Here is a 21,838-nt window from a genome sequence, read left to right as displayed (position 1 = left end):
TTTGCACAATATACTTGTGCATAATGGTTTGAACTTGTTGGTAAATTAAACTAAGGACCAATTGAGAGCTTTCAGGGAGAGTTTATTTAGTCACATTTTAGTTTGTGCAGGTGCATTCTGGCTTCTTGTGTTTGCACCTCCTATATATCTGAAGTCTTCTTGGGAAATGGAGCCTGTTTAGGCTATGGTACAATAGTCCAATCAAGCATAACCAGAGCACCTGCTAGCAGTAATTGATTTGTTCGATGCAGCTGTGGATGGTCAATTTTCAGATATTTGTAAGCCGATTCCTTTCACCACTGCATTGATTTTCCACTTGTAGTTGAAATGAGTAAATAAATTATACCCAGTGTTCAGCGCCGGGCAAGATGGCAGCTTTCCATGAAGGCTCCTGTAAGCAGCAGATAAATCCTTTTTAAATCTCTGCTCTCCTAGAAGATTGCTCTGATGTTTGTGTGCATGCATTGACAGTCCACGATTTGATTTGAAGTATAGGCGAACTGGGGTGGCTGGAGTTGTTGGATGTCTGCCCACATGGAGCTCCCACCAACAAGGTGGCCGACTTGAGCATCGGGTAGCTCAGAGACTGGTAGAATTTTGCAAAAACCAAAGGAAATGATGGACGGAGTGTTGAACATTGCAAACACTCACCCCCAGTCAACTGATCTGGGTTTAATCCATCACCATTCTTTAGCCCACTCTGCCACCCCAGTTCAGAAATGGCCATATGCAAATCAGTCTGAAGAGGGGTGAAACCCCGAAACCGGTCCTAGGATGCTTGGTTCCAGTCCAGGGAGGACCTGGCTTGGCAGTTCGGGCTGGACTGTTCCCATGAGGCACAGGGTCAAGACTGATTTGCATATGGCTGGGTTCAAACTGGAATGGCATGGTGAGCAAAAAAACGATGGATTTAGGCCCAGATCTCTGTACTGGGGTGAATGTATGACATTGTTCTGCATTCTGTCCATCAATTGTTGTTTTTGCATTTGTCACCCCGAGTGGGACGGGTATGCTCAGGCGTGAGTCCCGTGCTCTCCATGCCACTGGAATCAAGCTATCCTGGCTGAAGAGGGGTGAAACCCCGAAACCGGTCCTAGGATGCTTGTTTCCAGTCCAGGGAGGACCTGGCTTGGCAGTTCGGGCTGGACTGTTCCCATGAGGCACAGGGTCAAGACTGATTTGCATATGGCTGGGTTCAAACTGGAATGGCATGGTGAGCAAAAAAACGATGGATTTAGGCCCAGATCTCTGTACTGGGGTGAATGTATGACATTGTTCTGCATTCTGTCCATCAATTGTTGTTTTTGCACTGGTAGAATTTTGTCTGCATCAGGCCCATAGGGAGATCTGTTCACCTCTATGTGGGACCGGGGAAGTCTCTACCTGTTTGCGGTGACTGTTAGCCCATGAGGACTTCCTGGGGCTAACATGCGGACTTGTTTTAGGACTGCAACCCGGCTTTTATAAAGCACTGATGGGGTGTAAATACAACTGGTCAATGTGCCCTACATTGGAACTAGAGAGGGCACAGAGCTTTTTTTTGGCCATCAGCTTGTGCCTCAGGGCGTCTTGCAGTGACTTTCTTGTAACCCATTCCCCCTCTAGAGTGTGGAAGGGAGTGGCTACAAGCTTGGGCAGGAAATGTTTTTGCAACTGTGGCTGGACCAGAGGGCTGTTAATGGTGGCTCTCTGAGGCAGGCGGCGAAGAGTAACCTCCCTAGACCTTTGTTTCAAGGAGGTGTGTGTTCTGCCCCATCGTGACTTTTGTCTCTGCAACATAGCTGGTGACCTGGCATTAAGGTCTGCTGGGCGGCGGGATAGCCCCATAGTAATTAACATAGAGTCGGAAGGCGCTGCAAAAAATAGTACAGCACAACAGAATGGATTTTTGAGGGGCAGGCCAGAGGAGGTGGCGAATTGGGACTGGTTTCCTCAGCACGATACTGAAGAGGGCTCCACTGCAGTGGGTGAGTCTACATTGAAGGATGTAAAGATGGCCATTAAGGATACTTTAAGGATACTGAAAACCCTGGAATCCATGACGGATAGTCACAATTGCTATAGGGCTTCTTCGCATGGATTTCAGGAAGATTAGTAGCTGAGTGAGACAAGCTGAGTCTAAGATCACACTGCTGAAGGAGGAAGTGACAGCGCTATGTTCATAGTGAATATTCTAGCAAAATAATGTATCGGTGTAGGTTATACTTGAAGACCCTTAGGGAAGATCATACCAGTATAATATCTGTCTGGTGGGAGTCCCGAAGGTGCAGAGGCCCAAGTGTCTAACTGTTGAGGACTGGATTATTATCATTCATGCCCAAGAGACGTTATGATGTTTTTGTCTGTGGAAAGGAAGCACAGGGCCCTGTGCACCTGCCACAGCCGAAACAACCACCAAAAGCAATAATGTGTATATTCAATGATTGAAAATAACATTTTATTTTGCCATCTGCTGGAAAACTGGAATACCTTACATTGGCTGTTCAAAAGTAGAGATGTTCTTTTCATGAACTAAAGAAACCCCTAAATGGAAGAAATTAAGTATATAGTGTTATTTCCAGACAAACTCAGAATAATTGCAGAAGGGAAAACCTGGAACCTCGCCATCGGAAGTATGGGGGAGGAGACCTGTCGGACAAAAGCCATCAAACGGAAATGGAGTGTGTGCAGTTAAGAAAAGTGGACCGGACTAAAGTTGCAGTTAATGAGGGAATCCACCTGCGACAGGGGACATCGCCTCTACTTGGTACCTGAGAGATCTGGAGGGCAACAAAATGTTTCCAAAGACCAGAGCCACTAAAGACAGTGGAATGGCACACTGTCCCTGTTGTCTCGATCTCAACTAGTTCCTGATTGGAGAGTAAGGATAGGGATTTCTCATTGACTGAAAGGGCCGTTTATATTGCCAGGGCTTGGGTAAGAAAGGGAGAAATATAGTGTTCAGTTATGGGTCCAAGTGATTTAGGGTGATAGGCTTCCAGCTCATTGAGGCGAAGGGTAGTTTTTTCCCTGCAATGCCGAGAGATGAGGAGGGGGCGTTGGAGAATGGGAAAGATGTGTTGTCATTTTGAAGCACAGAGATGCACAAATGATATGACAATAACATGTCCGTGGGGATGTAACAGAATACAGCATGAACAGGTGAATGTTAGAAAATTCCAAATATAGTGGGATGATAAAGGTTCTGTCATGGAATATGAATAGCATAGTAGTAAAATGTAGTGGTGAAAATTACATCTCTATCACCGACACAATAGTCTGGATTTGATGCTTCTTCAGGAGACCCATCTTATGGGTGAAAATGGTAAAATGTTAACTAGTGGTGGGCACCAGCTGATGGCTCATGCTGGTTACTACTCTCATTTAAGGGGGGTGACCATATTGATGAAGTCCTTTCCTTTGAAGGGAGACCTGCAGGAGTGCTATGAAATGATGGCTAGGAGTTAGTGTGGAGCGACCCTTGTTTATCTCCTGCCCCCTCTGCAGGTTTGGTGATTAAACAAGCTGGGGCAGTTCTTCAGCTGCCGGACGATATTGGTTATGGGGCAGGGAGGTGGTTTTAACCTTTGTTTATAAAAAAAGGGGGTTTACAGCACCAAGACTGCAGCAGTCTGTACCTTTTGTAGGTTCATGGAGGGCGTGTGTTGGTGGTTGGTTGTAGGTGATAGAACCCAATGGTGGTGCAATTATCCTTCTACTGTGGGATCCACAACTCCTATTCTAGATTGGACTAATGTTTATGCAGAGATTACATGTGCAGAACTCTCAAATGTGATTCCGGGTGTCCGGGGTATCGGCGACCATTCACAGCTTCTGGTGTAGGTGTGAGACTGGAGGGAGATTTTCAGGGTTGAAAATTAGATTGATGGCAGCTGTGAAGGAAGGAGGTAGTAGATGAGTTGTGCTTTACCATAAAAACTTATTTTCACTTAAACGATCTGGTAGACTCCCGGGTTGCTTCGTCGGAACCTTTCAAACCGTATTAAGGGACCAATCTATATCTCTGAACTCAGCTAGTCAATAGCAAAGATGGAAAATGATTTAAAAAGAGGCGCAATTAATAGACTTGGAACAATGACCACTCAACAGGCTAACGAAGATTTGTTCATGAGTTGGAAATCAAAAGGCAGGAATATCAGAAACTGGCTACTATCGCTGCCCTGGTAACGGGTGAGGTGAAAAACATTGTGGGGCGTAAAGGCAAGTGTAACGGGATAAAAATATTGCAGAGGTATTCACCGAGTACTATCTGACTCTATATTCTTTTTGCTGCGGGAACTCTAAGACGGAAATACAGGACTATTTGGCAGATGTGACACTGCCACATACTGTAGACATGGATAGAGCCACTTTAAAAGAGAACAGTAGCTGAAATTGAGGAGGGAATAAATTCTGCAGTCGGGCCCCTGAAGCTAATAATGTGCTGGTTGAAGGTTATAAAAGTTTCGCCAGTACTGTATCTTTTAGACATATCAACTGCTGCAAAAAAGTGGAAAGTCCATGTTGCGAGATCTGAGATTGGCTGCTACATTTGTCATTCAGAAGACTGGCTAGCCCTGAGAACTGTTCCTCTTACAGATCTATTTTTCTCTTGATTATTAAAGCCATGATACTGGCAGCAGTGCTAGTGGATAGACAGCACAAGCAATTGCGGTTCTAGTGCATCCGGATCAATCTGAGTTTATCCTGGGTAGAAATACATGGTTGAATCGAAGATAATTATATTACTGTCTGCCCACACAGACACTAGTGTAACAGGCTGTGGTGGTGTCGTTTGACGCCTCCTAAGTCTTTGACTCCCTAGAGTGGGCTTATATGTTACAGGTGCTGGGAATGTAGACTTTTGGCCCCAAGTACTTGGTGTTGATCAAACTACTATACGAGGATCCCCTTGCCTGCAGTATGATCAAGGGTACATACTCAAAACTATTTGTCCAGTATAGGGTTATGATGCATTAGTGCCCCCTCTCCTCCATGATTTTTGCCTCAGCAATTGAACTGCTGGCATGTTGGGTGAGGGACGATGCTCTAGTAAGAGGATTGAGATGGGATACAGGGTGGGAAGAAAATATTTCACTTTACAAGGCTGATATCCATTTTGTACATGTCTGCAGAGTTTACCAATGATGGACATTTGCAAATGTTAAATTTATTTGGGAGATGTAGTGTGCTTCGAATCAACTGGAAAACATTGGTGCTCTATAAGTGATTAGCCTGGACTCCTCAGGCACAGATTAGGTGGCAGATGCAAATCAGTTAACAGAATGGGGGTGGGGGGATTATTTTGGCATATGCATCATACATCCGTGAGACAAATGTTTTGAGGATCTATATATTGCCCTTGATAAGTTCAGGAGAGATGCAAGAATTTACCTCTTACAATGCTGCATAGGCTAGCTATGTTTAAAATGATGGTCCTTCCCAAATTCATATATTCCCTACAAAATATACCATACTTCATAAGAGGGATTCTTTCAGAATATAGACTAGGACCCAAGCCAGCTTTTATGGAATGATGGCGACCCAAGAATTGCCCTAACCAAATTGTCGTGTTTATGGTGGAGGCAAAGCACACCCTAGTGAAGTACTATTAAGCCTCTCAGATGTGTGGGTATACACCACGCTGTGGAAGCCATTGATTAAATATCACATAACCGGTACTAGATGGAACCTAGCGGATACCCTGCCACCATCTATGGAAAGTAGAGCAGGATAGGTTAGATCAAGTACGTACTTGTGGTGCTGCAGATATGGGAAAATCCATTAATTAGAATGGCATGCCGGGATCACCACAAAGAGAATGAAGGAGAGAGCAGCAAAGGGTCATGGAAAACACCCCTTTTAAGTTCTGCCTCGCGTACCACCACAGGGTCCCACAGAGATCCCCCGCAGAAAGACGGCAACTTGTATCTCCTGAAAAACCTCAAGGACGAAGACTGAGAGGCCTGTCCAGAGCTTTCTACCCAAGACTTAAGATGCAAAATCTACTGAGGCTAGAGTAATTGACCATGGCCAGCACTAAGATACAGGTTTCGCTCAAGGACCTCGGCTTATCTAGTAACTAGGAAGAGAATGTCAAGGAGGTCGGAATAGTTTATGGAGAGGAGGGCGTCGATCTACACTGCTGACACCAAAAAGAGGCAAGCATTGAAAAAGGCAGCGAAGGACGCTGAAAAGTCAAAGGTAAATAAGCTGCCGAAAGGCACCAACGTTAATCCCTCGGGCAAAAAGTCCCAAAAGGCATCCTCTGCTTCAGAGCATCTGCTGACCAAAGTTCAGGCAAAACACAAAAAGCCACACTGATCCCAACCAAATTATACTAATAGGGGCAATATACTGTCTAAATCCTCAACGCAAACATCCGCTGAAGAGGGAGCGAGACAAAGGCAAGGCCTTGGAGACTTGAGTACTATTGACTCAGAGACCAGCGCTGACACTTGAGACACAACAAAAATTGTTCAAGGTCGAGCGCAAGAAGAGAAGGCTAGAGTTCGAAATGGCCGCCCTCCTGCAGAGGAAGAAGGTTTTAGACTCCTTGAAGGAATTCCATATTCTTGCAGACCCTTGGATGACTACTGAAGCCTAAGATGACTAGTCTGGCATTGACGCTCTGGGAACCCCCGAATCTCATGATAAAGAGAAAGAAGAGTTCTATGAACTAGGACTCAACAGGGTTTGGTGACCAGAACCAGTTTGAGGAGACCTGGCAGGATCTTGACACTGAGGCTCTGGAGGAGGGTGTGGACCGCTACCCTTTGAGGCCATCGCCACCAGATGACCTATCCCTCTGCAACAGCCTCACCAAGCGGTCTGCAGAGACATATGGGGTGCAACTTGAGGAAAAGGAGGATTCATGTTTCCTTCTTGAACCACTTAATAACCTCAAAGGGAAACCTATACGTGCCCATGCTCACTAGCATCCTGGACCAAGGGAAGAAGGCTTTTTGTGAACATGCCACTGCAAGGTCTGTAACACCAAGAGTAGAAAAGATGTGCAAGAGGTCCTCTCAGGACTGTAAATACATTAAGGGAAGCAGACTCTATTATAGCGGCGACTGCTTGGAAAAGAAACAAAGCCCCAACATCCATGGGGCCGCCACCAGAAAAAGGAAGTAAGAGACTTGAATTGGTGGAATGAAAGATGGAGAGAGAGAGAAGCAGCCATCCAATGGAGGATTGCTAACTCCAATGCTCTCTTGAACTGCTACGGCCACCAGCAATGGGGCGAGATGGCGTCCCTCATGCAGCACCTCTCAGAGGAATACTGCCAGTGGGCCAAAGCAGTAATGCAGGAAAGTAAGAACCATTCTTTCCTCAAGTCTGCAATAGATGCAGCAGATGCCAGTGGGTAGTTATGCTCAGGGACAACATTAAGAAGACACGCTTGTCTCAGAGTATTGGGCTTCAAGCCACAGATGCAAGCCTCAATTATCAATATGCCATTCACAGGTGACGCCCTGTTCGGCCAGGCAGTGGATGATACCCATCATCAATTGAAGAAATATAACAAGATGGTGAAAGTATTGGGGGGTAGTGCAATTTAGGGGTTCCTTCAGGAGAGTAGGAACTTCAACCAGGAGACCCGCGGGCGGGGCACACTTCACATCTGGGCAGCAGCCACAAGACAGTACACATCACAGCAAACATTATACCAGTGGCAATACCCTGCCAGACAGTCTTTTTGAAGAGAAGGAATTGAAAGAGGCTAGCTTCCCAGAGGGGAAAGAACAGCACAGGTGGGAGGCAGGATAAGGGATCCCTCCACTATTACCTCAGATAATTGTTTTGTGAGCATAGTACGTCACAGATACTGCATGGTGCTACTCCGGGAATCTCCACAAATCTCTCCACCCCCCCCCCCCCCCCCCATCACCGAAGAAGTTCCACAGACAAGAAATCATACAACTCTGAAAAGGGAAACCATTCCCAGCCAAAGAAACCAGGAAGACTGTTCCCCTTACTTTCTGATGACAAAACAAGATCAGACTTTGAGGCCAATCCTAGACCTCAGATTTCTAAACAAGTTAATCCGTACCCAACACTTCAAGATGACAATACTGCAAGGAGTTATACCACTCCCTAGGGACAGGGATTATATGGCCACCCTAGATCTAAAGGAAGCTTATTTACACATACCTATGAAGTAAGTGTGAGAAAGTGCCATCTTTCTTGCATGGTATGCCCCCACTTTTTGCTGAATTGCTGAATGTACTTTGACTGAGTGTGCCCTGGACTCCTGCCAATCAGGTGCCCAGGGCCTATGTTCCTTCCCTAAACAAAAACCTCCAAATTGGCAAACCTTGGCCACGTGTCAGCCCCTGGTAAATGGTACCCTAAGTACCCAGGGCTTTGTGACCCAGGAAGGCCTCTAAGAGCTGCAGCACTCATTGTGCCACCCTCAGAGGTCCTGTACCCTAACACACACACTGCCCTTGCAGGCTGAGTGTCTGGGTACAAGACAAAACAGAGTCTACATGGCACACATCCCTGTGTGCCATGCCCACCACCTGCACTGCCCTGGCATACATCAGCCACCCCTCTAGCTGGGTGCCCTATGCCAGTGGTGTGGGCACAGGAGCATGAGCCCTGTGCCCCTACAGTACCCAGGCCCATTCCTGGGCCTTGTAAGTGCAGTGCTGCTATTTAAGACTACATGGTGCTGAGAGCTCGTCAAACACGAACTCCACAACACCATAATGGCAACACTGAAGACTGAGAAGTTTGGTATCAAACTTCTCAGCACATTAAACCCACACTGATACCAGTGTGGGATTTAATGTACCAAGCACCACAGAGGGCATCTTCGAGATGCCCCCTGAAACCTAACCTAAAATCCACGTCTGGTCGGAGAGGCTGTCTAGGCTGCCACACAGCAGACATGTTGCTGGACCCCTGGGTAGGAGAGCCCCTGATTTGCTGGGCCTGCAACAATGCACGTCCTGGGCGAGGTGCTAGGTCTCCTCCCCAGGATGGACTGGGGAAGCTTCAAAGGCATGCCGCCTCTGTGAGCTTCCTCAGGCCACTTGTAACCCCCACTCTGGCGGGAAGCCTGGCCGGAAACCCCAAATAAGGACAGGGGATGTGCCAGCCTGCCAACCTCACCATTCAGGTGGGGGAGGCGAGGTGAAGCACATCTCCGGGTGCTCGCCATCTTGGAGATGGGAGGCCCTACCCAATCAGGACTAGGCTACTTCCCCCCCCTCCCACAGGAAAGTGGCAGAATTAGGGGGTGTACTCCTCCCAGGTCAGGGACCCATTGGTCCTTGCCCTTTACCTACCTGTAACGCCCCTAAATCTAGTATTTAGGGGCACCCTGAACCTTCCTTCCCCAGATTCCAGAATCTGAAATACATAGAAGAGCAGGAAGAAAGAAGACCTGCCCTGCAGCTGCTAAGAAGAGGAAGACACCAACTGCTTTGGCCCAAACCCTACCGGCCTGTCGACCCTCGCTCCTGCTACAACCCGGCACCTCTTGTGGCCAGCAACCTCACAAACCCCGGAGGACCTGGCTACCTTCTGGCTCTAAGCACCTGGGACTCCCATGAGCAGCGGCACTGCTCAAACTCAGTATCTAATCCCTGGCATCAGCCCGGAACCGCGAACCCTACACACTGTGCACCCGCCAAGCCTGGCCTGTGCCGGAGTGAACAAAGACCATGAGGGCGACCCCACGGCGACTGTGATCCCGAGTCCGGCATCCAAGGACTTCCCTCGACGCTCCTGACGACGCCTGCAGCCTCAGAACCAGGTACTCCCCCCAACTGCGATTAACAGAGCGTGAGATTTCCTGACACCAAAAGGCGCCCTGCGGACCCCTGTGCCCAACTCCTGGGTGCCTACCTATCCTCCAACTACCCAACTTGCCTCTCGAAGTGGTGGTGGCACCTGAAGAATCTTCGTCCCCGAGCTTGCAGTCTTTTTCTAAACCGGAGCTTTCCCATTGAAATCAAATGAGCGCCCGAAGGCTCAAAAGCACCCTGCACCCAGCCGAGGGGCCCTGGCAGTGTAACCTTTGCACCTATCTACTTCCCCATTTGCCCTGAGCAAGTGACTAGGAGCCCAGCTCCCACAGCCGCGTGGCCTGCTAGACAGCAGCCACCAACCAAGGCCTCCCATAGGATAACATTGGGCCTAACTCTCTGTGCACCCGGCTGCCCCTGTGCAGCTGAGGGTGTAACTACTGTACCTACCTGACCCTGGGACACCCCTGAGTCTATGCCCAGAACCTTAACTCTGCCAGTCGAGTACTTACATTTTAAACCGATAACTTAATTTTCTCCATAGGGAATCATTGACTGTTTTCTATGAAATTTCTTCGGTCCACTTTTAAAATAGCAAAATATTACTTAAAAATCCTAGTAGTAACTAAGTCTACTTGTATCACTTGTTTCTAAGTACTGTCCCAGGACTGAATCTAGGATCCAGTCCTGGAATCCCAAAAGTAATCCCAAAAGTAATCCCCTGAAAGTAATCTATTGCAAATAACTTGAAACTTACATTGGACTCCATGCATTATTGTGTTTAAAACTGTTGCCTATTGCAACAACTTGTAACTTTCTACAAAAGCCAATTGGCTATTGCAAAAGTATTTATATAAAGCATCTCATTCTGAGAAAGTATATTTTAATTCCTATTTTTTTTTCTAAAATAAAACAGACATATATTTTTTATATAAACCATTGGCCTAGAGTTCAGTTATTGTGTGTGAAATCATTTTACTGACTCTGTACAACAAATGGTTTACACTGTCCTCTGATACTGCCTTATTGCTCGACCATGCTACCACTTTAGAGAGTAAGGTTATATCTAACTTTAGCCTCTGGGGACTGTGGACTCCGTATATACAGAGTCACTTTCTCACAGCAAGCACACAAGAAATAACTCAATTTTTCTGGTCAAGGTGTTTTACCAACTCCGGGTGTTACCATTTGGCACAAAGTCGGCACCAAAAGTATTCAAAAAGTGCTTAGCTGCTGTAGCAGCCAACCCAAGAAGACCAGGAATCCATGTCTACCTGTTGGCTAGTAAACGCTCAATCAAAAAAGATGTCACAAGGGCATACAATCAGTAATTGCCACACTGCAGCACCTTGGTATCACCAACAAATCACAAATCTTCACCACAAGTGGAACAAGTAAAGGTGTTCCTGAAAGCACCTTAAACTCCAGGACTGCATGAGCATATCTAGTCAAGAAAAGAGCAGAGACGATCGGAGACCAGACTTGCCTTTACCAGAGGGGTCATTCTCCGACAGTGAGGACTGACTTAAAACTCATGGGCATAATGGCATCATGCATACCACTCGTAACGCAAGCGATATTGCTTATGTGCTGCATTTAGGAATGCAACAAATGGTCACAAGCCCCCGGCAGCTTGTAGGATCTAATGGTTGTCACAGCAAAGGTAGAAAAATAAATAAAATGGTGGAAATCAACAAATGTGAACATGGGGAGACCATTCAAGACACCAGCTCTCAAGGTGACCATAACAGCATATACATCCCACCAAGGTTGGGGACCGCACACAAGCAAGCTGAAGTCACTGGGATTATGGATCAGCACAGATGGACTAAAACGCATCAATTACCTCGAAATTAAAACTGTTCCTAGCCATGAAGGCTTTTCAGTCGCACATAACAGATTAGACTGTGCAAACTACCAACACAACAACCATGTTCTATCTCAACAAACTGGGTAGCAAAATCATACACCTTGTCAAAACAAGCACAGATATTGGAGATCCAAAGACAGATCACACTGCAGTCATTCCACCTACCACCAATTATGACGGACAGAAGTGTTCTTATATCTGAGGTCACTGCATTTAAACCTATAAGTCAACCCTAAGGCAGGGTGCTAGGTTATAAGTGTGAGGGTGCCCTGCACGAGCAGGACACCCACTACAAACCCCACAGTCAGTAATCCAGGCTTTGTAAGTGTGGTCAGCCATTTTGATACATAAAGTGGCCATGAGTCATTACGTGAAGGGCTAACTATATATTGGCCACCGTTACTGGTGTTGGAGGTATGATTCCATGCACCAGGGAACTCCTCCAGGAAGCCCTCTGTGCTCCCGGGAACAGCCTTCCAGGGTCTGCAAGCAAGATGGTGCTGCTGCAAAGCCTAGACACGATTCTGACATCTTGCTGCTGAGCTCGAGCAGTGGAAGGTAGAACACTAGGTTTCCTGTCACAGGGAGACGTGACCACCTCCCAGACAGGACTTAGTGTATTGGGGTGGGGGCGCTTGCCAGCACCTCAAGATTACTTTGAAGGGCACATCTGGAGCCCTCCTTGCATACTCCAGTTTGAACCAGTTCACGGAGCCCTTGGCTCCTGCTCTGGTGCAAAACTGGACAAAGAACAACGTATCCTCCCATCTGTCCAGACCCTCCCTCGGAAGGGACCCTTTAATTTACCAACCCTTTCCCTAGGGTACTTAAGGGTTTACCTGGAGGTGGCTCTTCAGATTAGTCATGGGACACGATTCAAACTCGAAACCACTTCAACCATCTGCGCACCTTTGACTTTGCTGGACTTCACCTGGAACCGAGACTACACCAAGGAAGACTTCTGCTGCTCCTAGTCTTGCTGTTCTCCAAGTCATGTTCGTCGTCTGTGCCTGTGCTTCATCCAGGTTCTTCTACAAGCCCATGGGCATCAAAGACACCTGAAGGAATCTCCCTTGAAGTGGAGGAGTCACTTCCTTTCTGCAGGCACCGCAACAAAGCTGACCGGTCTGTTGCTCCCGACGTCTCGCGGACTCCGAAAGGCTCAGCAACACAGGTGGTGGTTCTGCAATTCCCTCGAGGCCTAACCTGTCCCCTCAGTAAGTTTTATGCCAGTATCCCTAGCCTGAACTTGCTGGAACAGAGCCTCTGTGTACAGTGATGACTTGCTGTTTCCAAGGCTTGTTGGCTCAGTCCTCCATGGATCCTTGGGCTACAAGAAGCTCCTTCCTCCAGCCTCTCTTCCTGGCAAGATCTTTGTCCTCACTGCATCTTCAGCACCGTGGGCCTGCATCTTTGGTGAGCTGCTAAAGGTCCTCCTGCGTCTGTGCCTTCTGCCCTTGTGCCCTCTTGAGGGTCGTCTTTGACTTAAGTGGGCTCCCCTGCTTGCTTGGCGCCTGCTCGGACTCCTGCACTTGGTGAGTCCCATGGACCTGACTGGTCCCAGCGCTGCACCTGTCCCAGCGCTGCACATTTTTCGTTTACCACGTCTGTTGCTGCTGCCAAGGCTTTTTGGTGCCCCGGCCGGACACAGACACCCTGGTTCTTGACTTCTGACGTGGGACAGCTCGTGAACGGCTTCTGCAGCGAAATGGTCACCATCACCCCTCCTGCATATTCTGTCATCTGTGGTCATTGCTCTTTTGTGCCTCCTGCTCACTTCCAAGTGACATACTCTGTCCCCTCTGCTTGCAGGTTCTCCTCTTCAAGAATCCATCCTTGGATTCCACCAGTTTATTATCTTCGCCAGCGGCATCTTTGCTGAAGTCTTCCATTGTGGTCTACGGCGGTTTCTGACGCCACTTCACAGCTATGCAACCGGCTGCCCTGCTGTAGGTATCCTGGTTGCTGGGGTATCCACGGGTGGGGTGATTCCCCAACCTTCTGGCTTCCACTGAGTTTCTTCAGGGTCCACTTGGAAGGGTCCTTAAACTGCAACCACGACTTTCCCACTGACTTGCTCTGAGTACCTGGCTGTGTTTCCACTCTGCCCACAGCCTCCAAGGGGTTCCTAGGTACTTGTGTAGGTTCCTTGTGTACCCTCACGTGGTTCCTTGTGTCCCCAGCTCTTCTTAGTCTTCTGGTCCAAGTCCCGACTTCAGTCACAGTTGGCATTCTACTTCTTCAGTATATGGTTTAGTCTCCCCCCTGGAGACTGTGTATTTGTGCTTGCGTGTTTACATTTTAAATATTGTATTGATATATCCAGGTAGGAGATATACCAATGTGTTAGTGAGTGTGTGTATAATAAATATACTTATTTCTATAACTACACTGTGTGGTTCATTTTAGTTTAACCCACACAATTTTCTTTTTTTTTTTTTTAAACTTGTTTATTAAGAGTTTCAATCGTCTAGCATCATAAAATCAGTACAGATACAACAAAATACCAGCTTAGTACAACCTTGGAGAGTAACAGTACCATGTAATCTTAACATTGTCCACTTATAGTAGATAATCGTACCGTAACAAAATTCGTGAAAGAAACCAAATTAACCCACATTATTTGATTAGTTCTTTTAAAACAAGCTGTTTAACATTCCTTCTAGACTAAGCCTGAAGGCTGCTGTCCACAACTACCTCTTAGAGAGCTTTCTAAGGTTGTCTTAAGACCACTAAAATCACCATAAGGGTTGTCTGGATTAGTGCACGGTACGAAGCTAGCCTTCTATACTGACAAACAGTTACTTTCTTTGATATTAAACTACCAATTATTTGCTTTTTCTGCAGGAGGATAAGATGGACACAGAAGCACCTGGAAGCAACAAGGACACCGAATGCTTATCTGAAGAGAAGCTTTTGGATGAATCGATCCATAAGGAAGAAAATATGTCCATTGGTGGAAACACTTCAACTGGCAGTAATAGCTCTGTGTCTTCTGATGTAGTTTCTGACACACCACCACCACCTGCAAGTCGAAGACTGTCATTCATCACTTTAGAAAAGTTTGACAGTTCAGGCAATAAACAGTTTAGCCCCTCTTCAAACAAATTCCCAGTATCTAACATAGTTACTGTCCCTGGTGTTAAGAAAGCGTCTACTGGGGCACAAGCAAAGAATGTGGGCAAACGTAAAATGGAGGAGAAAAATGTATTGGGTGCTAAAATTGCCAGGACTGATTCTGTTGGCTCAGGGCAAAAGTCCGACATGATAGAAGTTGATCGTCCCAGCCAAGGTGCACTTTTAGCAAGCGGAGGTCAGGTAGACTCCATGAACATATCAACCTGTGAGGAACCTAAATCAAGTGAGGAACAAATGCATCTTGAAGATGCTGAGTGTATTCCGGATACCCAGGAAGAAGAATCCAATGTAATACCATTAGAAGGGGGTTTTAAGGAGTCAAAGCGGGTCAATGAGACACAGGCTGATATTGAATCCAAAGAAAACAAGCCCCCTGGGGACGGAATATTGGATCTGAAAAACAATTCTGATATACTTATTCAGAATACAGCTTTAAACCAAATGTCGCTCAGACGTTCTTCAAGACGGCGGTTAGATGTCTCAGAATCTGGTATTGATGATAAACAAAAACTTGACCATCTGAAAAAAGATACTAATCTGGGTGAACAAATGTGTGTACAAAATGCACTACAAACAAAAGGTGATTTGCAACAAAATAAACCTATACCGGAGAAGGTTGATGGATTTTTAAGAGATGGGCAGAATGAAAACGATATAGTTGAGAATAGTGATGCAAGTGGTTTTGGTAAAGAGGTCTTGAATGATCGCATTAAAAAAGAAGTTTTGCCCGACCTTCCTGAAAAGGTTTTGGGTGATCTCAGCAAAAACAATATGAGTGAACCTGGTAAAAAGGTGGTTTCATGTGATCTTGCTAAGAAAAAGATATTGAGTGATCTTGGTGAAAAAAAAGATTTGAGTGATCTCTGTGAGAAAGGAACCTTTCCCAAGGATGACAGTAAAAGTATTGAAGGCCCCCTGAATGATGGTAAGAAGCCTGAAACAGGCGATTCCCAGGAGTTCAGTTCAGAAAAGGGAATTAAGGAAAAAACTGTGCGTTCACGATACCAAACAAGAAGGGCATCACTTATTTTGCTCCCAGGCACAGAAAACTCGGAGTCTGACAGTTCTGAGACAAAAGAAGACATAATTACAAAAAAACGACCTAGAGGCAGACCTAAGGGTATAAGCCCATTGGACCCAAAGAATGATGAGCAGTCCCAAAAACAAGACCCCTCAGCTTCACATATTGAAGGAGATAAGGGCCCAATGCCACCTATGACAAATGAAGTTGAATCTAGCTCTGAGAAAGACAAAAAGACTACAGAGTTATGCAAGACTTATGAGCTAAAGGACAAATCCAAGACGAACTGCACATCTGTTAATGAGCCTGCTGGATTTATTGACTCCAATAAAATGGTGATTGAGGAAAGTGCAAGTGAGGTTGAACCCAAAAGCCAAGTCCTCAAAAGTATTGGTACAGACGCTTCTGAACTGGATTTTCAAACTGTGCACTCAAATAAGACCTCTGATGTTGTCCAGAGTGCTTCAGAAGATTTGAGGAAAACAGATAGCCTTATCTCTGAGCCAGCGATTGGAGATTTCTCAGCAGCAAGTTCTGATATCGTTCGTTCAGAGAACAGTGTTATTCCTTTGGAATGTCAACACAAAAGAAGCAAACGGTTGCGCAAGTCGAAAGGCTGTGACTGTTGTTCAGGTCAGCTGCTAGAAAAGCCACTCATTGACTTAAAAACTTCAGAGCAGCAAGACCTAAAGCCTGTTAACCACAACATAAAATCATTGCCTGCTAGTGTTTCTGCAGTTGAAGCAAGCAGCATTGAAGGGGAGCTTGAGGATAGTGTTTTTGCGGGGCCCTCTGCAGAGAGCACACTTCTACTTTCAAGTAAAAAGCTACACTTTAAGGGGTCTGTTGATCAAGCATCCAGTGTTAGCTCGGAGGATGAAATGACTGTTGTCCCTCGGATTACTAGCAGCGAGGACAGTGAGGAAGCAGCACTGGTTTGTGCTACGCCTAAATCTATAGCTTATGTGGCAGAACTTAAAGAACAAGATGACAAAATCTGTAAACCGTCTCCTCCAACAGAAAGTGTTTCCAAAGAGTTGCAAGAGAAACACATTGTTACTCTAGGGACTGAGTGTGATAAACCAGTTGCTCTTGTACAGGAAGAGAAAGTGACAACGGATGTTCTGGCCGAAGAGATTTTGGTAGAAGCATTGCCAACAAACACAGTAGCATTGATTAGTGAATGTGGGCAAAATGAAATGATCAGTGACAACTCTCAAACTGTTTCTAAATGTCTCGCCACAATTGAGGTGCAGAGCAGTTTAACTGCCAAAGTTCAATCAGACTCTGCAGTAGTTGGACAGCTAGCTTGTGATGAGCAAGCTATGGACATTGCAACTTCAGAAGGACAATTTGAAGAAAAAGTACCTTTGCAGCAAACCGTCATTGGCACTGCAGCCTCTAGAGAGCAAGCTTTTGGGGGCTCTGTAATATCTGGAGAACAAACTATGCTGGGCCCTGTAACTTCTGGAGAAGAAACGGTAGTGGGCACTGCAACCTCCGGAGAGCAGACTGTGGTGCCCGATGTAACCTCTGGAGAACAATCTGCCTTAGACCTCCCAACCTCTGACGAACATTCCATGGTCTGTGTTGACGCAACTAACAAGCAGAGCACAACAGACCATACAATCTCTGGAGGACAAGCTGTGGGGGGCATTGACATTGTGGGTTCTCCCCCTAAATTGAAGGGACTTGAATGTGCTACTCTGGTCTCAATAAACGGAAGTCCGAGTGAAGTGCAAGCCCGCTGCATCTGGTCTCCGTCTGCTTCTCCTTCAACCAGTATTTTAAAGAAGGGTTTAAAAAGGCCACAGGAGGACGAATCACCTTCTCCAATGAACAAGGTAAATGATTTTGCCATCTGTAACTTAAGTTTGATTTTGTGATAAAATGTGTTGATCAGAATCCTGACCTATAGTATTGTCTTGTTTAGCATTGGTAAACTCAACAGTTCTAGCAAAGATGAGATGAACACACAGAGTGCCACCTATGGGAGTTTTTAACTTGAAATCTGAAACTCATCTTGTACTTGCAATGGAAATAGTTTGCTGTGGAAATCTGAAATAAGGTTCACAACAGTGGGGACAAAAGTTTTCAACGTACAAAGACACTGCAACTAACAGATTTTCAGTCTTAGGAACATCCTTCCCTACTTTCAGTTTTCTTGAAAATTACATTACTAGGTGGCAGCGATGTCAGTCAAATATGCATTATGACTTGAGTTAATTAGATTAGGTGTTCTTTTAACAAAAAATAGCTAAGCATTATACATCCTATCTGCATGTTTTCAAAACTAATAAATCTAAATTCCTATTGTATTTGTTATGCAATTCCACACATCTGCAAAAGTACTCTACTGTTTAAATGGAAGAATGAACATCTGTGACTAGAGCTAGTATGACTAGTAACTTATTTCTCCTTCGTGTTAACTCTGGAGCTATTCTGGGTACTGGATTAAATTGGGCATTAGTCTTTGTGAATGGGGATCTCGTGGCTGTTAGCCAGTACTGACTCTTTCATAGATGCACATGTTTTGGGTTTTTGTCTGTGTGCAAGCTGAGAATCTTTACTTTTACTACAATGTTATTTTACTAATCACATTAGTAGCCCACTTAACAATTTTTAAGCCCTTTGACTCGCCATTGTGTCGGCAAACTCTAGGCTTGGTTTGGGAATAAACACAAACTGATAATTTTATTGCTCATCAAGTGATTCTTCAGATGAGTTCTAGCTTCTTTTTATGATCTTGTGTGAAAGTGTTATTCATGTATAGCTTTTATTTTTCAGCATGGGTAAAGTCCATTCTGTTTTCCCCTGGGCTCTAATAGAATTTTTTTGATTTTCTCTGATAGGACCTTTCACCTCTTCATTAAGGATTTATGCTGGCAGAGGCCACCACTTTGCTCTGTTCCTGGAATGCTTTTTAGCCTTTCTTTTACATTATTGTTCACAGGCATTTCCTGCATCCTCAGACACTTCTTGTTTTTTGCTGTCTTTTCAGGATTTTCTTCTATCATGGGACACTGTTATGCTGCACATGCTGCTTCTGTTTATTTCTTAGAATCTGCAGGTGGTCTCCGAGTGAGGATGACTTATCCCAGGACACGTCTTGGCTTCTGTTTGCTGTGAGCTAGGCAATTTCTCTAGGGATTCTACCACTATTGCGTTGACCATGTACAGCTCTGTCTCCAAAAATTAATATTAAGCGTACGCTGATTGCTAGCCTGGGCTGTGGGTGGGGACCATAGCCCAATCCCATGCAAAGCATGCCACTATCAATAGCCAGCTTTTCTGTCATCTTACCTGGCTTGTCATCAATATTCTTGCTTTCGTACGTTGCACGTCCCTCCCTGTTAACAGTATCCCATTAGCTGTACGCCTCATCAAAGCTTGTATTGGATCTTTTGGTAGACAGTGGTCCCTTAAGCCATAGATCTTGCTTTATATGTGATTACGAGTAAGACAAAAGATTGGAATGAAGCTACACTATAAGAAATAGTTGTGTGACTTATTGAGGGAAATGAGGGACTGTAAGAGATCTGAAAATCATTAGAACTTAAAGGAAAAATGACAAGAGGTTTGCCAAGTAAATAAAATGTGATAATTGATAGCAGAAGGGGGCTATCGACTGAGCCTTGAAGGACCCAATAACTGTGGCAGGGGAGTGGGGAAGACCAAATTAGCCCATAAAGCTAAATGGATATGGTTACAAATATAGAATATTTGTGAAAGTGAAATCGAACTGATAGTATTGCAAGAAAATGATAAAAGAATAGAACAACCTATTGGACTTGATTCACAAGGATAAATGTGAAAGTACATACATGTACACATTTTTCCCATATCCCAAGATGGGGCTAATACTATGCTTGCAAAGGTCAGGTGCAGGGTTCGAGGCATACTTTTCCAACAGTCATATGACCTTGAAGCTACCTATTCCTCCTGTGCAGGATTGTACATAGCATACAATTTCACAGTGAGGCGGACAGCAATGTGCAAAACTACTTATGTTTTTTTGTCTGTTGAGGAAAGTTCCTAATAGAGAGTCTTTCCCCTACATCTCCATCTAGATCTTCCCATCCTAGTAAAGCTGTTACTCCAGCCCTTGGCTGGAATAAGTGTCAGGAAATTTCCAATGTGCGAAAGGGTTGGATTTCGGTTTGTGAATGCCATTGAATTTGTGTGTGGGCCATCTGAAAGAAACACGTTAGTTAGATTCCTCACCTTAGAATATCCCCAGGCGTCAGGCTGGATCCGGAAAGTTTTTAGTCGGCAATACCCCTGCGCGTCGCTAGGCGTCGCCTGCGGCTCCACGTCAGTCGTTGGCATCGTGTGCCGGGATGACGTCGTCGAAGTACTTGGACACCGCCCTCGCGCGCCGACGTCTGTTCTTCTTTTTTCCGTGCCAGACAGCCCCGATCCGGGAAGAGCTTACCCCTTAGTCATTTTTTGACTAAACTTTTTTGACTCTTTGTCTCTTGTCGACTCGACTCTGGTGCCGGTAGGATGCCCGGGTTCAAACCCTGCGACTCCTGTCACCGACTGACGTCGGTTACGGACCATCCTCGCCGATGCCTGTTCTGCTTGGGGGCCGACCACGATTCCGAGTCGTGCCTCGACTACCGGGCCCTGACTTCGAAGGCTAGGCGGGAACGGTCCCGCAAGCTCCTGGAGTACCGGCAGTCGGCTCCACGCCGTTCACGGTCCCGGTCAAGGTACCGGTCGCGGAGCCGCAGTCACCACCACTCGTCCGGTTCCAAGTCTTCGGGTAAGTCCAAGCATGGTAAGAAGTCCGAGGCGACATCGCTCTTCGGGCTCCCCTTGCCGGTCGTGAGACTCGGCTGAGGGCTCGGGTGGTACCACCCACGCGGCTCCGTCGAAGCCGCAGGGGTCGCGTCTGTCCCCATACCTGCCAGTTCCTGGGACCGATGCGACTTCGGAGATCCGTGCCTTCCTCTCGGCCATGAGAGGCCTGGCTCTGCCGTAGACGCCTGCCGGCGCGCCTTCAGGCCCTACGGGCTCGACGGGAGGGGCCTAGCGGGCCGGCAGCTCTGGCGCCGTCGTCTACTCCGGTCCAGACGCCGCAGGTCCCCGTGGGATCCGGACCTGGATCCCAGGCGACGCCGGCGTAACCTCCGGTACCACCTCTGGCGCCGATATGGACGACGCTGTTCCCCGGTCTGGGCCTGGCGTCGGAGCGGCGCCGTCTGGCGCCGCGTCCGATGCCGATGGGTGGCAATCTCATCTTTTGCCCGGCTCCGATCATTCCACCTGTCTACCAGGAATCGGATGACGGTGACGACTGGGAGGGGTCTGAGAACCCTCTGGCCTTGCAGGCCAACTTATCACAGGACCGGGCAGATGAGCTGGGGGATGCCAGTGGTCTCGACACCTCCCCTGACACTGGCTTCATCTCTCCTCCGACTGTGGCTTCGGAGGAGGGTGCTGTCTTTTCCGTGGTGCTGCGCAAGGCGGCCGAAGCCCTTGGGCTGGAGCTGCCTGCTGTGGCCGTGAGGACTAACCTCCTCACTGAAGTACTCCAACCGTCAGCAAGCTCCTTGGAGCCTCTGCTGCAGTTTAATGAGGCACTCGTGGACGCTCTGAAGGGCACTTGGTCCAAGCCCTCCACAGTACCTCCTGTGGATCGGAACGTGGACCGGCGCCACCGCTTTGCACCGGGCGACCCCAGCTTTCTGTCCCAACACCCACACCCGAGAGCCTGGTTATCCAGGCCTCTACTTCCCAGTCCTCCTTCCCGTCCACTCCCCCGGATCGGGAATCCAAGAGGCTTGAACAGTTCGGTAAGAAGCTGTTCTCTTCCCTTAGTTTGAGACTGCGTTCTTTGAATACCGCTTGCCTCTTGGACCGTTACTCTCACTCCCTGTGGGATACGGTGGACGACGTGCTGCCCCAGTGTCCGGAGGAGGCCCGGACACGGCTCGCCCAGTCTCTTGCCGACAGGAGGGATGCAGCGCGACATGCTATCTGATGTGGACTAGACACTACGGACGCGCTGGGTAGGGCGATGTCAACCACGGTGGCGCTACGCCTGGCTGCGGTCCACGTCTT

General features: G+C 46.9%; 1 protein-coding gene across 5 annotated transcripts in view; it reads left to right on the top strand.

Annotated features, from left to right (window-relative positions):
• Nucleotides 1-21,838, top strand: part of RIF1 (replication timing regulatory factor 1) — a 442,844-nt gene that overhangs the window by 330,399 nt on the left and 90,607 nt on the right. For all 5 annotated transcript variants that reach the window (XM_085645596.1, XM_085645592.1, XM_085645595.1 and 2 more), the window contains one exon: nt 14,458-17,613. In XM_085645596.1, the coding sequence (XP_085501722.1) occupies nt 14,458-17,613 (3,156 nt within the window). The remainder of the gene's footprint in view (nt 1-14,457; nt 17,614-21,838) is intronic.

The sequence above is a fragment of the Triturus cristatus genome, chromosome 3_1 (genome assembly GCF_964204655.1).
Source record: "Triturus cristatus chromosome 3_1, aTriCri1.1, whole genome shotgun sequence".
In the NCBI taxonomy this organism is placed as follows: Eukaryota; Metazoa; Chordata; class Amphibia; order Caudata; family Salamandridae; genus Triturus; species Triturus cristatus.
This window is presented reverse-complemented; position numbering and strand designations above follow the sequence as displayed.